General features: G+C 40.9%; 1 protein-coding gene across 1 annotated transcript; it reads left to right on the forward strand.

Annotated features, from left to right (window-relative positions):
• The first annotated feature begins 2,090 nt into the window (after positions 1 to 2,090).
• Positions 2,091 to 15,634, forward strand: osgn1 (oxidative stress induced growth inhibitor 1). The gene is made up of 8 exons (XM_086150131.1): positions 2,091 to 2,294; positions 7,219 to 7,282; positions 10,742 to 10,878; positions 10,993 to 11,184; positions 11,586 to 11,677; positions 12,348 to 12,547; positions 12,629 to 12,972; positions 13,281 to 15,634. The coding sequence occupies exons 2-8, from the start codon at positions 7,225 to 7,227 to the stop codon at positions 13,875 to 13,877; spliced, it is 1,620 nt and encodes a 539-aa protein (XP_086006257.1). The 5' UTR covers positions 2,091 to 2,294; positions 7,219 to 7,224; the 3' UTR covers positions 13,878 to 15,634.
• Positions 15,635 to 17,337: the final 1,703 nt, after the last annotated feature.

Below are 17,337 nucleotides of genomic sequence, written 5' to 3' on the forward strand. Positions count from 1 at the left end.
TCCTTGTCACTCCCTAAGAGAACCATAGCATCTTCATCTCTGCGACCTCTAGCTCTGCCTCCTGTATTTCCGGCATTTTTACTGTTTCTAGGCCATACAGCGTTGCTGATCTCACCACTGTCTTGTACACATTTCCTTTCATTCTGGCTGATAGTCTTCTATCGCATAGTACCCCTGACACTTTTCTCCACACATTCCAAGCTGCTTGAATCCATCTCTTCACCTCTTTTTCCCACTCTCCGTTGCTCTGGACTGTTGACCCTAAGTACTTGAAATCCTGCATACTTGATCTCCACTCCCTGTAGCCTCACCGATCCACCTGGGTTCCTCTCATTCACACACATATATTCTGTCTTGCTGCGACTAACCTTCGTTCCTCTCCTTTCCAGAGCATACCGCCGCCTCTAGCATTCCCTGCACCTGTTCCCTGCTGTCACTACAGAGCAAAATGTCATCTGCAACATCACGGTCCATGGAGATTCCTGTTTAACCTCATCTGTCAGCCTGTCCATCACCACTGCAAACAAGAAGGGGCTCAGAGCTGATCCCAGGTGTCCCACCTCCGCCTTGAACTTCTGTGTTACACCAACAGTACACCACACCACTGTCTCACAGCTTGCATACATGTCCTGCACAAGTCTGACATACTGCTTTGCCACTCCGGACTTCCTCATACAATACCAGACTTCCTCTCTCAGCACCCTGTCATTTTTCTAGGTCTACGAAAACACAATGCAGCTCCCTCTGGCCTTCTCTGTACTTCTCTATTAGCATTCTCAAAGCAAATGCTGCATCTGTAGTACTCTTTCTAGGCATGAAGCCATACTACTGTTCACAAATGCTGACTTCTGCCCTCAGTCTAGTTTCCACTACTCTTTCCCATAACTTCATTGCATTGTTCATCAATTACATCCCTCTATAGTTATCGCTACTGCTACTGCACACTCACCTACAACTACTCTGTAGTCACTGATCTTCCTCAGATTACCTCGTCTATACAAGATGTAGTCTATTTTCCTGTCTTTTCTGGAAAAAAGTGTTAACTACAGTCATTTCCATCCTTTTTGCAAAATCTACCACCATTTGTCCCTTTGCATTCTTATCTTGTATACCTGATTGGCCCATCACTTCTTCACCCCCTCTATTGCCTGCACTAACATGCCCATTGAAGTCTGCACCAATTATCACTCTCTTATCCCTGGGTATATTCCGCATCACTTCATCTAGCTCATTCCAAAACTTCTCCTTCTCCTCTAACTCTCATCCTACCTGCAGGCATAGGCACTAACAACATTGAGCATCACACCTTCTATTACCAATTTCAGACTCGGAAGTCTATCTGACAGTCGTTTCGCCTACTTTTCCCTTCCTTTCAGTGCCGTGATAGTCCAACTATCCTTTGCTTCTGGCTTTATTACCTTTCAACCTGATCTCCTGGACACGCAATATACCCATGTTTCTTCTCTGCATCATGTCAACCAACTCTCTTCCTTTTCCTGTCATGGAAACATTCAAAGTCCCTACTCTCAGTCCCCGACTCTTGCCTTTCCTCTTATCTCTCTGCTTCTGTACACACATTTCACCTTCCTCAACCCTCAGTAGCCCCAGTTCGTAAAATAATTTTAAGAGGTGGAAGAAAATAAAATACAAATCAATCATTGGCCGAATGAAGGAGAGATTGCGATATTGCACCAGCCGCAGTGGACAAACGAGAAAAGACAAGGCAAAAAAGATTAAAAAAAAAATCAAATTAACGAGAAAGACACAAAGAGGTAAGTGTAGAACAGAGGTTTCAATGAAATATACAATGTCAGACGAAAGAGGTAGACTGATTGAAAATGTACGAATGTGCAGTCGTGATTGCGACTTTTACGAACGTAGGAAAAACCTTGAGGTACAGCTCGTATTGAGGTGGTATGATCGTGCCGCTTGTTCGTCGCTTTGTAAAAACAACAGTTAAGTAACGAACAGTAGATCTCTGTTCAGGTCGGATTCCTCCTCTTGCAGATACGATCTTTGCCCATGACGTAAACTTGGATGTGGGAAGGATCAAGGGAGATTGAAGGGGCGGAGCCGCCCGCTGATTGGCTGACGCAACCTTGGCGTTTAGCGGTATATAATGTGACAGTGCGGAGACGGGCGCTATCCGCAGTTCCTAGCGAACATGTGGTCAATTGCAACAACACAAAGGACGACAGAAACTAGTGAATGACTGGCCGGAGGGCGGTTGAAGAAGATTTACAGCAAATCATTCACCTTGGGATATTTTCCTCCGACTGGACGAGGGATAGCGGGTGAGTTTAACCTGCGCCTACATTGCGGGCATTCTGTATGAATGATGGGGCGCATGCGTACAGGCGCCTCGGTAGGTCGTAATTGACGACGTTAGTTTTTTCACCCGGTTGCGGGATCCGTGTATTTTTCGCGGCCGACGGTGCTCGGTCGCCGGTGCCGGTAGAAGCCCATCATCCGCCCTCAGTGACGCGAAGTGAGTCGCACAGCACACCGATCCGCAGGCTGGGCGTCCAATTCTGCGACGCACCGGTTACGTCTCCAGTCAAGCTTCGACCTCTCCCAGGGGTCTCTGCTCCTCTTTAACCTCCAGACTTTCCCTCCCATGAACTGATTAAGGCAAGAGGTTTGTTCATGGTTTATCTCCGTGGTGAAAACCCATTCGTAACAAATGAGTTGTGCTATAAAAAATACCACCAATTACTAATTCAGGCTTTCCCACAGTGGTTTGCCCCCAAAAAGGTCACTTTTTCCTCTTCGAAATGGGTTTAACCAGCGAATGACGTTTCAACGGCAACCTCTGATGTAGCCGACTAGCTTATATAACATACATATATTGACGCCTCAAGACTATTTCCATATATATTTTAGAAAAAAAAATCACATCAAGTGATTCTACTTAAAACAAAACGCATTTCACGATCAAAAAGTCCCATATGTATATATATATATATACATATGTATGCCAGCATATATAAGTGTGTGTGCGTGTGTGAGTATGCTAATATGTTTTCTCCACTGTTAAGGCTTAAGTGACATCATGCCCATCCAGCCAGTATTTGTGATATCATAAAGTTAGGGGAAAAGTGACACTTTGATCATTGAATATGTATTTATGTGTTGTTGTTTTTTTAATGGTGGTAGGTAGGTTTCTCCAGAGGAGTTCAATGTAGAGGTTGGATTGCATCACATATACAGGACTGTCTCAGAAAATTAGAATATTGTGATGAAGTTCTTTATCTTCTGTAATGTAATTACAAAAACAAAAATGTCATACATTCTGGATTCATTAAAAATCAACTGAAATATTGCAAGCCTTTTATTATTTTAATATTGCTGAATGTGGCCTACATCTTAAGAAAACTCAAAAATCATATCTCAAACTATTAGAATATTATGAAAAAGTATTTTTTGTTTTTTTAATTGCATTGCAGAAGATAAAGAATTTTATCACAATATTCTAATTTTCTGAGACAGTCCTGTAAACTCAGAGTCCCTTTCTTCACTATGGTAATGGACAGGCTGACAGATGATGTTGTGGTCTGTAGTGGGAGCAGGTGTAGGAAAATCCAAATAAATGGAGATATGCCCTGGAGAGGATTAAAGGCAAGCTGCAGTAAGACCGTACATGTGTGAATGAGAGATACACAAGTGAAACATTGAGGTTACAAGGAATAGATATAAAGACTGCAGAGGCTTTTAAGTGCTTATGGTCAACAGTTGAGAGCAATGGAGAGTGTGAGAGATGGGGTAAAGAGACATGTGCAAGAAGGTATGACCAAGTGGAGAAAAATGTCAGGTGTGTTGTGTGAGAAAAGCAGAATGAAACGAAACTTGTACAAGACAGTGGTAAAAGCAACATTGTTGTCTGATTACAGACAGTGGAATTGAGTTAGAGAAAGGTGGCGGTAGCAGAGATAAAAATGTTAAGGGTATTTTTTTTTTAAGCGAGGAGGATGTAAAGGATCCGGAATGAGTCCATCAGAAGGACAGCATATGTTAGATGCTTTGGAGGTAAAGTAAGGGAGGTAAAGTAAAATGGTTTGTACATGTACAGAGCAGGGATAGTGAATGTAATGGAAGAGGGAAGTTCAGCAGAAATCCTGGCCTGTTGCCTTAGTTTTGGTGAAGGCAGTGAACAAACATAGTCAGTATGAAAATCTTTGGAGTCATAGAAGGGGTACAGGAAAGGGCAAATTGTTTTCTTCATAAATGTTTCGTCTACAGACTCTCATTCGTTGTGATAATTGCACATAGTTGGCACCCAGCTCCTGTTGCAGGGAGCGCTTAGTAAATGATGCTGAAAAGAGTAAGAACACTGATATCTGGGAACACAGTGGTAGATCTTTTATCGATGATGCCCCAAGTGGTTGTCTTAGATGCCAGTTAATACAGCGGAGATGCACTAAGACCTAAATTACCTCTCTATTCATATTTTCATGCTCTTATCAGAGCGTGCTCATTGTTTTTTTGTATCTTTTCTGTATCTGTGTTGAAAAATTGTTACGCAATCCACCTCTTTCTTCACGGATTATCACCTCAATGTCGAGCAGTTTAACTTGATTTTCTTCCCCAGATTTATGAAATGAGAACGGGATGGTCAGATGGTATAGATGTTTTACAGCAGATGTCTCCAGAGGCGGTCTTCCACGGCATTGTGCACTGTATAATTACAGGAAAATGGCTCCTGAACTGATAGTGAGTCTTTTAAATGACTACTGTCAGATAAGCAATACTGTACCCTCTAAACCTGTTGTTAGTTCAGTTGGCTGCTCCCTCACCTGGGTATTGGCAGGAAGTAAATGCAAATGAGGAGAAAGGTGGTGGTGGTGGGGGGGTGTTGACCTGAACAAATGCAAACTCAGAAGAGGTTGATAAACTTAACATCATTTGAAAAGACGCATTTTAGGAGGGTCTTGCAAAAGCAGCTGTGGAGGAATTTTGATCAAAATGTAGTTGTTTCAGCTTTACTATCCTCTGGTTATTATAATTGAAATGGAAATGAAATTAAAAATAGAAAAAAAAAACACTCCTTTTCCCAAGTAAATGTACTTTCAAGTAAAAAACACCTATCAATTCCTCAGAATAATTCAAGAAATGCTGTATGCATCAAGAAACTGTGTGGAAATAACTTTTTATTCTGTTAAATGAGATTTAAAGATGGAAGGCTGCATTCCAATAAAACCACAAGTTGTTCCTCTTTGCACAGATGAATCTATTGGAATTTTTATCTGGCATGGTATATTCTTCCAAGAAATATACGGTTATAATAAAACCGATTTGCTAACGTTTTGCACACCGAATAACCAACTGTTACATTAGGTGTGTAATTTGTTAGCACAAGTTGTCCTGTAGGCAACTCCAGATTCCAGCAGCTCTTTGGCTGGCTGTCCAATGGGGCAGGTTATTAAAGTCTAGCTTAGCCACCAGGCTAACAGATGGCAGGCGCCCAATCAGCTGCAGGATGATCCCAGAGCAGCGTCAGCACTGCCGCCATATGGCACATGTCTGAAGTGTCTGCTAGTGACAGAACCGCCAAGGTGTTGGAAGATGTGCTTTTTTCAGTCTTTTTTGGAACCTATTTTGAGTTTTTATTGTGATTTTAGTGAACTTTTTTTGGAAGGGGGGTAAGTGCTTCTTGTCTTCATACACTCAATATGACTCGTCCCCCTCCCTCTCCCCCCTCAGGACAGTGAAGCTACAGAATGATGAGCAAGGGCTTCATAGTAACGTTATGTAACCGGCCTTTGGTTTTATTTTTGTACTTATTCCCACCTGTTTATTTTTTAAATATTCCATCAGAACACCTGCATTCCATCCAACTTAAATAAGGAAGTCAAACCAAGACTGGGAGTGAACCGCGTTCAGGGTTTAGTCTCTTCGTCCTAGGAAAGACTGTTCTGTGCCAAAAAAGTTAAATAAAAACCAGTCGTCATGCCCTGGAGTCAACTTGAGCTCTCTCTCTCTCTCTCTCTCTGTGTGTGTGTGTCTGTGTGTGTGTCTGTGTGTGTGTCTGTGTGTGTGTCTGTGTGTGTGTCTGTGTGTGTCTGTGTGTGTCTGTGTGTGTCTGTGTGTGTGTGTCCACAATGCCCAGAGCTTGATGCCAACCCTTTTCTCTGGCGTTATGCAGCCCTTGTATTTTACCCTCTACTACTTATTCCACCATTTGCTACCTCGCTCATTTCAGGTTGTCCATTACTCTTTCAGCTTTTCTTTCCCCTTCTTCTTAACTTCAGTCTCCTACTTTCTCTCTTCTGTGTAAGCATGACTTTGCACTTTGTTGAAAGCATTCCGCTATGACTGCTGAGCGCCGCCAGCTCACCCCTCCCCTTCCGAAACAAGTGTTTCTGTGTGTGTGCGATCGTTTTTCTGGAATACATGAATATGCACTGTAAATTCTTTTGACGTGATCCAAAATGTCTCCCGGCTACCTCCTGCTTTCAACTTGAGCAGGGACTTTACACAAGTTTCATAGATGAAAAATAATCTTCCCCACCAAGTCCGCTTTATGGGATTTTATTCATGTTGTCAAATACAGTTTAGATTTTAAATTCAACTTGACATCTGTAGTGCAAGTACTGCAATCACTGATTTTAATGATATAATTTCCTCTTAAAAAAATATATTCATGGGGTCACTATTCTGGCTAAATTTCAGTGGAAACCATGAAAAATAATATACAGCCATTTTATGGCTGTTTTGTGGTGGCAAATAATTACAGTTGGGGATTTCAAAATAAAAGCATTTTTATGATTTGACAGTCTGATTAACCATTATTAACAAAAGTATTAATTCTAACATATATGAAAATACATTTGAACCGTTTAGAAAAATTGTATTTTCAAAATGAAAGTAGAGACACTAATATACATTGATTTATAGTGTGACTTTGGCAAAGTTAATGATAATTGATGTCTTACAGTCCCAATTGCTATTTATTTATATTACCACATTATTTTTTTTCTGAATGATTTTTTAATTGATTGGAAAGCAATCTTAAAAAAAGATACATGTGCATTTTACTGTGTTTTATTATGTGCTGATGTGCAAAACGGGGTCATTGAGGTCAGGAGTTGTGTTCATTGATGGCAGTTGAAATGTACTGGTGACATAATCCAGTAATTGTTAACAAGTTAACTCTTTTTCACTAATCTAAATTATATTGGTAGTTGTAAAATGTTAACCAATTTTTTTCCCTCTCCCCAGTCAAAAATGGATCTTCACGACAAAGAAATAGTTCCAGGAGAGATACTTCCTGTGGTGATTATTGGTAAGACACACAATACTCGATGCCCCCCACCTTCCTGAACCACCACAATCAACAGCTGAACCTCAACACAAAGCCCAACTCTGTGAAAGGACATCCAGCACCATTTATGTCTGAAATACTCCTCTTTTGACAAAAGCATGGTCATTTAAAGATTCACAGATATAGAACCAGATGTTAAAATCTATCATCACGTGCTGTGTCTGCAACGTTAATGTGATTTTTTTTTTTTTTTTTTTTTTTTTTTTTTTTTTTTAATCTTTCTTTGTTTTTGTTTTTTTTTCCCCCAGCCACTTGAAGTAGCAGCAGACAACTATCAGTTGCAGCTATCTGAAATTGCAAGTGTCAAAAACAGAAAGCATACAACATTAAAATAGGACTTTGAATGATTAAACTAAAATAATTTCAGCTCTGATTGATGTAATTTACTTTTGCTGTTTGTGGAGATTTGACAGCAGCCTCAAGCTGCTGTTTCAACCTTGAGGAGTTACATCTGCGGATGGACGGTCACTGAGCAGGATGTTTTTTATTTTACTGCTGCATTTGAGCTTCTGGATTTTTTTGGCTACCTTAAACCCAGGAGACTGGCTTGTCAATGTTTGTTGTTAGGTTATCGCTGTGGCGACATGCATCTGGAGGTCCAGGCTAGAATTTTCTTTTTTTTTTCTTACTGATTTCTTGTAGTTTTCCACGTTTTCTGAAAGCTATTTAAGTTTCCGTCTTGCTGGAACTTAGGGTGTGTTTGAGCCTGTTTCCGGGTATTTATCCTTGAAACACAAATTTGGGTGTTTTTAGTACTATTTTTTTTATTTTTGTTTATTTATACACAGTCTAGATGAAAAGTCCAGGCACTTAAGGCCACAAAGGCTGATTTGAAGGTCTGACTCTCACTTGATGCAGTGTAACTACCTATCTCTTAGGCTACTTTTAAGATTCAAGATTCAAAGTGTTTATTGTCATGTGTACAGCGTGGAAACGTGTTTCCCTGTACAATATATGTGGAGGTTCTCAGTTATCCAGGTCCTGGTGAATTCTTGTCAATGTCTTCTTGTCTTTGCAACTGGACTTGAATTTCTTCACTTGAAGATGTTTTACCCCTCTTCCAAGAGGGTTCTTCGGCTCTAATTACCTATGGGGAGTTTCCGAATATAACTGCCAGGTTTTGGGTGGGTCTAGATTATGGTGGCTTGTTGTGCAAGTGGAAGAGTTGATCTGCAGAAACTAGGTGTAAGTTGCTCTTCTGTTCCAACGAATGACACCTCCATTAGCATAACACCTCTCCCACTTACACAAGTGATCATGCGGTGAAAAATTAAAGTTCATGTTTGTGTTGGTTATTTTGTCTTTTACTGTAGAAATGATCCAGCCTTGTTTTTGCCTTTTGGCTTCTTTTCTTTTCTTCTAATTATGTAGTTACAGTAGGGAGAACAAGTATTTGATACACTGCTGATTTTTCAGCTTTTCCCACTTGCAAAGCCTGCAGGGGTCTGTAAGTTTTATCATCGGTACTCTTCAATTGTGAGTGACAGAATCTAAAACAAAAATCCAGAAAAAACACATTGTATGATTTTTAAGTAATTAATTTGCTTTTTATTGCATGACATAAGTATTTGATTACCTACCAACCTGTAAGAATTGCGGCTCTCAGACCTAATAGCTCCTCTTTAAGAAGACCTCCTGTTCTCCATTCATTACCTGTATTAATTGCACCAGTTTGAACTCCTTACCTGTATAAAAGACACCTGTACACACACTCGAACTTCAACCTCTCCACAATGGCCAAGACCAGAGAGTTGTGTAAGGGCATCGGGGAGAAAATTGTAGACCCGCACAAGGCTGGGATGGGCTACAGGAGAATTGGCAAGCAGCTTGGTGGGAAGGTAACAACTGTTGGCACAACTTCAAAATGGAAGAAGTTGAAGATGACGGTCAATCTCCCTCGGTCAGGGGCTCCATCAATGATCATAAGGAAGGTTAGGGATCAGCCTAGAACTACACGGCTGGACCTGGTCAATGACTTGAGGAGAGCTGGGACCACAGTCTCAAAGAAACCCATTAGTAACACACTACGCTGCCATGGATTAAAATCCTGCAGTTCACACAAGGTCCCCCCAGCTCAAGCCAGCACATGTTCAGGCCTGTCTGAAGTTCACCAATGACCAGAGGGGATCCAGGGGAGGAATGGAGGTCATGTGGTCTGATGAAACAAAAATGTAGCTTTTTGGTCTAAACTCCACTCGCCGTGTTTGGATGAAGAAGAAGGATGAGTACAACCCCAAGAACACCATTCCAACTGGGAAGCATGGAGGTGGAAATCATTCTTTGGAGATACTTTTCTGCAAAGGGGACAGGACGACTGCTCCGTATTGAGGGGAGGATGGGGCAATGTATCGCAAGATCTTTGTCAACAACCTCCTTCCCTCAGTAAGAGCCTTGAAGATGGATCCTGACTGGGTCTTCCAGCATGAAAACAGTGTAAAACACACAGCCAGGGAAACTAAGGAGAGGCTCCGTAAGAAGCATCCCAATGGTCCTGGAGTGGCCTTGCCAGGCTCCAGACCTGAACCCAACAAAAATAATCTTTGGAGGGAGCTGAAAGTCCATATTGCCCAGTGACTGCCCCAAAACCTCAAGGATCTGGAGCAGGTCTGTATGGAGGAGTGGGCCAGAATCCCTGCTGCAGTGTGTGCAACTCTGGTCAAGAACTACCGGAAACATCTGATCTCTGTAATTGCCAACAAAGGTTTCTGTACCAAATATTATGATCTATTTTCTGATGTATCAAAAACTTATGTCATGCAATAAAAAAAGCAGTGTGTGTGTGTGTGCTGAAGCCAGTCAGTACTAAAGGAGCCTCAGGTGAAAAATTTTCAAGGAAAGTCCAGTTGTCACAGTTGTATTTGAAAACACAAATATGCTGCACCCCCTCTCCCACACACATGCAGCTTACTGTCTAACATTGGAGTATCAAATCTTTTTCCTAGTGGAAAAATGATCGATTTCCCATCACCATCCACCACCCCAAATGCTGAATTGTGCTCATCGGTTTAATTAACACTTGCAAAGCAGCAGTGGAATTTGAGGCAGGCTCGTATGATTTTCTATCCAAATATAATTGAATAGAAATGACTAAAAATTAAATGAATTATCAAAACTTAGAGCCTCAGTAAGCTTTGAAATACCAACAAGTTGCAAAAATAAAAATATTGAATTGCTTGGAAACCAGGAAAGTCATCATAGATATTATACACCAATACATTGAGAAACACGTCAACATGATAAAACATGGTGGAAAAAAATATTTTCATAGAAAGCAAACCATTCACTGCATTATTGGACAGGGGGGTAATTCTAATTGAAATGTACATTTTCTACAGGTAGATTAGTAAGTGCGGTTGGAACCTTATCACGCGCCTTGGTGGGTTTGTTTCTCTGTGCTGAAACTCGATCTCTGTTTCCCAGGCAACGGCCCCTCAGGGATCTGTCTCTCCTACCTCTTGTCAGGCTACACACCCTACCTGTCACATGAGGTACCTCATCCCAACCCCCTACTGCACAACAAATTGGTGGAGCAGCCTCAACTGTCGCTGCTAGAGCAGGTTTGTGAGTCAATGTGTCTTTGTGGTTTTTTTGTGTTGTTTTTTTTTTTTTTTTGTTGAAAATGAAAGTGCAATGAGGGACTATTTGTTTGAGTCAGCACTCTCTTCTTCCAGGACCTGGAATACCTGTGTGAGGGGCTGGAGGGCCGGTCATCTAATCCTGTGGCCGTGCTCTTCGATGCGTTGCTTCTGCCCGATGGCGACTTTGGACTGGACCACACTTCACCACTGGAGTGGCGATACGAGCCGGAGAGGGCCACGCCTCACTTGGTGCTCGGGAAAGGACCCCCTGGAGGAGCCTGGCATGTATGTAACTGCAACTAGAGGGCATCATGGCACATGGCTTTGTCAAAATGTTCTTTAGAGTTTGCATCTCTGAAATTCTGTCTGATTCAAAATTGAATATCAAAGCTGGAGTCTCTAGAGCTTAAACCATTTGTCACAGGCGTTCTGTATTTATTATTATATTGTCCTATCTTCACAAAGACCTGTTGTGAACGGACAGACAACAAACTTGTCTTGAACAAGCATTAAAACCTGATAGTTTATAGTCAGACACATCTGTAATGCATGCAGTACTCTATTTTAGCAATATTGAGCTGTCAGGCTAAACCCTGTGTGTCAGCTGGCAGACATGATGCTGGTCTTTGTGTTTTTTTATCCACCCACCAGTAAATTCCTTGTGAATATGGATTTGATGTTTTCAGGCAATGGAGGGCTCCATGTTAACTCTGAGCTTGGCCAACTGGATGGAGCTTCCTGGACTTAAACTGAAGGACTGGATGAGAGATAAACGCAGGTTTGTCCATGGAAGGAAGGACGGACTTGGTCATCTTATCTGAATTACAGCTATCATGGGCTTTAAGGCAATGCTTTTTTCTCTTTTCTAGAGAGGCTTATTTACAGTAGAAATCTGATAAAATTGGTTTACATTGTGATTCTGCCTCCACCCCATAGTGTCATCATGGAGAAACAAAACAGATTAATTGCAGAGGAAATGATCTGCAAATATAGTTTTACCAACCACAAAGAGTGAGAGGGATCCAGTTTTTGACGCAACTCCTGAAATGTTCTTAAGTATAATTCTGAATTAGAGTTGTTAGTGCCCAAATAAAAAAAAGAAAACATTTTGATTGTAATATTACATCTTGAATTTCCAAGAGCTTGATCAAACTTTCCCTTTTTAGGCTGGCAACTAGCATATAGCAATGCGAGCATTTAACTTGATCATTGATTTCATACTAAGACCTTGCAAAAATGTTGCCAGCAGACAATGGGAATGTAGTCATTATTATTCAAGTCTCAATTATGTTCTTAGCTACTTGGCAACCTGAACTGAAACCTCCCTCGATGACAGGCAAATCAAAAAAATACTCTGTTCGACCTGTTTATAATCCATGTTGTTTACTGAACTGTTCAGTACAAAACCTTAGCTGTCTTGTTGCATCATCCCCCCCATTTACTTTCAGAAATGTCCGCAATGAACGAGCCACACCAGCTGAAATCGCTTCCTATTACGAACACTACGTTTCCCAGATGTCCTTGGAGCAGAGCTTTGCCTGCGGCATCACTGTTACCTCGGTAACCAGGCAGCATGGCAGCTTTGATGGGTTGCCACCCTGCTGGAGAGTTGAGGGACTGCAGCGCAGGGGGGGCGACAAAGTAGGAGGTGGGTGGATAAAGATAACCGTTGCATTTTTTCATGTTGAAAAATGGGTGCGTCACTACGTCATGTTCGTTCTCCTCCTAGATGGTTCCTCTATGCCAGAGGAGGTTCCATTCTCTCTACTGGCCCAGAATGTGGTTCTGGCAACCGGGACCCACGACATTCCAGCCAGGCTGGGTGTGGAAGGCGAGTCCCTCCCTTTCATCTTCCACTCTTTCTGGGAGCTGGAAGCCGCCATTTGCCGCGGTGAACTTGACCAGTCATCGGACCCGGTGTTGGTAGTGGGTGCAGGACTAACGGCGGCCGATGCTGTACTGGCCGCCCACCATCTCAACACGCCAGTCTATCATGCTTTCCGTCGCTCTGTCACAGACCCCGGCCTTATTTTCAACCAGCTGCCCAAAGTGCTCTATCCGGAGTATCATAAGGTGAGTAGGAGTCTGGTGCAGGAGGAGCTGATCTCCGATGACTGAGAACCTCCACACACATTAGAAGGTTATGTTCTACATCAAATAGTCCTAATCAAAAGGTTAATCTCAGCATCGAGGATGTTGTCATTAGGAACATCTGTAAAGACTTTACTGGTGCCTCATAATAAGATCCCCGCAAGCAGAAGGTGGTGCTTTTCTGCAAAAAATAGTTCTGTGCATGAATGAGCAATGGCTCAGTGTTGCTTTCATGGCAAATAGTTTTAAGGTCTTCGTGAATCCGATTGCTTATCATCTTTGCCCTGCAGGTTCACCAGATGATGACGCAGCAGCAGCACCAGCCCGTCTCTCCTCCACAGGAGCCCTCCCAGAATCTGCACACCTCCTCTGGCCCGAACTCTCCCAGCTCCTCTTCCTCATCCTACCCAGGTTACCTCAGCTTCCCTCGTCACAGGGTTGTCGCGTTCAGACCTGACCGCAAGTGTGTCCTCCAGTCAGACTCAGGCCAGTACACAGTGGTCCAGGTTTCCAAGGCGTTGGTTCTGATCGGCGCCCACCCCAACCTCTCCTTCCTGGAAGAAAATGGGCGCCCGCTGGGTGTCAACCCCAACGAGCCAATCACGTGCCGTAGGAACCCAATCGAAGTCGACCCATTCACAAACAAAGTGGTCGGAGCAGACGGGCCAGGGATGTATGCCATGGGGCCACTTGTTGGTGAGAACTTTGTCAGGTTCCTAAAGGGGGGGGCACTGGCAATTGCCAGTGACTTGGCCAAACGACAGAGAGAGGGAGGGGGGCAGGAAAAGGGGGAGTTGACATCAGACCGTTTGTTTGACAAGTGGTTGAACAGACAGGCGGCAACAATACATACAGAAGACGTAGATAAATTTGTACGTAATTCTTAACTGGACTCTCAGACAGGAAGTTAACAGATCTGAGTTTCTATATCAAAAAAGGAAGTGGGCCCAACTCTTTGTAACTGAAACCGCTGCAAACCCGAGCCACACGTTGTCTTCCCCCAAGAAACGGCAGGGACACCAAACCTTCCTCCCAGGCTGAAAAGTGCTGCTCGACCAGGCTGGACATGCCTCCAGGCCTGAGACATGGGGAAGGCCCTGAAGAGGCCTGAAGAATGCTGACACCCTCTGGTAAGATCCTGTAATCGCTGAAGTCTCATGTGAGAATGAGAGGGATGGAGAGAAGACCATGAAGAAAGCTCATGTGTGATCAGCGTCTTCCTCTGAATGCTCAGATCGTCTCCATTCTGAAGGCAGGAAATGAACCTGAAGAGGGTTGATGTCACTTATCACGAGCAGTGATACTCCATAGTACATGTCCCACTGGAAACCCCCCCCCCCCCCCCCCCCCCCCCATGTCACAAATCTTTGAAATCTGTGAAAATTGATCTTCTTAGATTAAACTAATTTATCTGAAAGCAATTAGTTATTTTGTTGCTGCTTAAACAATACAGTTGTTTTTTTTTTTTTTGAAAAATTTAGTATTTTATACTAAAGGCAGCCAAAATTTCATAATGTTAGATGATGTTATATGAAGCCTAAATAACTTCTAACCATCTTCAAGCTTTGCTCGAACGTAGTTAACGTCAATTATTTTTTTCTCCAGGAGTTTTTTCCCTCAGCCATAAATGATCGATCTGAAAACTTTTCCAGATCAGTATTTTCATATATATATATATATGTATATATAGCATCCACTTGTGAAATAAACTATATTTGAGCTGGATTCGACGGTTCTATTTTCAGACTAAAAGCCCTGTCGACAAACTTAAATTCAACATCTTCTAAATAGGTATATTGGTTATAGGAGAACTTTTTACTTTTTATTGATATTCAGTTGTTTCATGTTATTGATTATAGCAGGTTTGGTACGGATTATAATTTTGAGTTCATGAGCTGTTTAAATTGTCTCCAAACATCTAAATGCTATAAAAATCATATCATAATATAATATATATTAGGTGAGCCATTAAGTGAGCCATTTGACAGTTCTGTTGCTACTGATACTGTTCACTTTCTGATCGGACTAGAGTGCCCTTTTTTTTTTTTTTTTTTTTTTTGGCAGACCAATTTTTTTTCACATCACACAGGAGGTCAACCAATGTATAATGTTAAAAAAAAAATAAAAACAAATACAAAATACATTTGGGGAAGATGAAGGGAGATGGGGCGGGTATACAAAATCAGAGAAATTCAGGTAATTAGCTTTCGATTCGGTTAGATTCTGATTGCTCAATTGGAAAAGTCTTCGTTGGTCTGTATCCAAGATAACCAGCTTCTCATTGGTCCTGAATTGCCACACCCAGTTAATCCCATACCTTTTTGGGTTACTTTTTGACCTTTTTGTTCCTGCGACATGATCCTCAGACCCATTTGACCAAACTGTTGTCATAATTAACTCTAAACTCTGTGATGTGAAACCAAGGCGACTACGCTAGAGATCCAAGCAGCTCGTATTTCAATGAAACACAGCAGCTTCAATTCATTTCCATTTCTTTATACGTGTCTTTTTCTATGTTTATGTGTTTTAGGCTTGTGGTTTTGTACCTTTTTTTTTTTTTGTAATTCATGGAATGTACCTGCTCAAAATCTTTGTAAATGTTTGATTATTGTAAAAGAAATATATATATATATTTTAAACCAAAGAAGCATTTTGATCATGTTAGATAGGACGCACTCAGAAGAATTGATGTAATTTCTGATAATTCACAGTTTTAAACAATCACAATCACTACTGGACGAGTTCACCTCAGTTTCATTGAACAGGGGTTCCCAAAGACATTCATTGGGGTCCCAATACACAGTTGGGTTTGTTTTAAAAATTAATTGTACAGGGACTTTTTTTGCTTCAGCCACATCTGGCTTTAACGCTTTAATTGGTGATGGAAAAAAAAAAACAATTATTGTCAGCTTATATTTTGGCAGGTCAGTGCTGCAAAAAATAGCTGAGCCTTGAAACACTCAGAGAAATGATTGTGTTCTGATAAGAAAAATTTTGAACTGTTTTAACTGGTATCTGTCTAATTCTGTTTTTTTGCTACTGAAAGTCTAGAACTATTTACATGTGTGACCTGAATACCTCTAACTTGACAAATGGATCTCTGTGGAAGTAGTTTGTTTCAATTTGCTAAACACAAAGGAAGAAATCACTGAACATGTTTATGAAATATGTTGTATAAAAACCTGAAATTATAATATATATTTTATATTCTATGGCTTTCTTCCCATCAATCAGTACATTATTTAGCTATAAAAAATCTAGTTCGAGAACACGAAAGTGCTTTTTCAGTTTCAAAATAAGATATCTTAAGGTAATGCCAATTTAACCCCAATGCAATGGTGAGTCTGATGATAGGTATTTAAATATTGTATTATTATTAGTATATTAATATGCACTTATATGAAGAACCTAATTTAGTAATTGTAGAGTTTATAAGTAGTTTGTAATTTTAACTTGTTTTAACAGTTTTTGGAATAAGTAACAAATGTACATTCTTTCTCTCTTGAATTCTTTTTTTTTAATCCAATTAGACAGTGAATTTGAAGAAGCAATAATGAAGATGTCATTGTTTCAAGCAATCTGATTGAACCTATAATTTATCATTAAGAAATTTTCTGGGTCATTTTTACACTTTTTAATCCACTTGGAAACAATTCCTTACTTGTTTATTTTGTAGGATAATTAAGAAATCTTGAAAAGATGGGGCAGGGATGTCAAACTCAAATAAACAGTGGGCCAAAATTTAAAAATCTGTACAAGTTGAAGGCAGGAGGGGTTTGGTATTTTTTTTAAAAAGTTATTGAAATTAACTTGTTGCACATATTGACCCTGAAACTGACAGATTTAAATGATTGCCCATTAAAACAACATCAAATACATTAAAAGTCAGTTGCAACAATTTTTTGTGGCTCTAGATGCAGCATTTCCAGGGTAATTTTGAATGAGAACATTTTTCCACAGACAAAAAAAAAAGAATTTCCTTCAAAGAAAAATCCAACATACCTTGTGGTAACAAGAAAAACTTACAAAAAGGAAACATATTACAGCTCAGTTTTCTGCTCTCTGATGCTCTCGAGTCTAAGCCAGGAACTTGAACTTGTGGTGTTTTGACGAGGAAACAATGGCATAGACATGGAGGAGTTAAGTGTTTTTATATTAAAACACCAACAAACAACCATAAACAAAAGGATCACCCATATATTCCCGGTTTAACCACGGACCCCCTAACCCTTAGTCCCGTGGGGGTGAAAGGCCAAACCCTTAACCGTCTGCCACAAACTGACAAAGCTCTTGCAAGACATTAAATACAAGAAAAATAGGTTGCATTTATCTGTTATGCCTATAAAA

The sequence above is a fragment of the Fistularia commersonii genome, chromosome 7 (genome assembly GCF_037954325.1).
Source record: "Fistularia commersonii isolate RoL2024-O1a breed Wild chromosome 7, RoL_Fcom_v1.0, whole genome shotgun sequence".
NCBI classification, from domain to species: Eukaryota; Metazoa; Chordata; class Actinopteri; order Syngnathiformes; family Fistulariidae; genus Fistularia; species Fistularia commersonii.

Excerpts from the sequence above, each read along its gene's own strand:
- osgn1 (XM_086150131.1), top strand. The coding sequence starts at position 7,225 with ATGGATCTTCACGACAAAGAAATAGTTCCAGGAGAGATACTTCCTGTG. Across the intron at positions 10,879-10,992 it reads AACTGTCGCTGCTAGAGCAG|GACCTGGAATACCTGTGTGA; the intron begins GTTTGTGAGTCA and ends CTCTTCTTCCAG. Across the intron at positions 12,973-13,280 it reads TCTATCCGGAGTATCATAAG|GTTCACCAGATGATGACGCA; the intron begins GTGAGTAGGAGT and ends TTTGCCCTGCAG.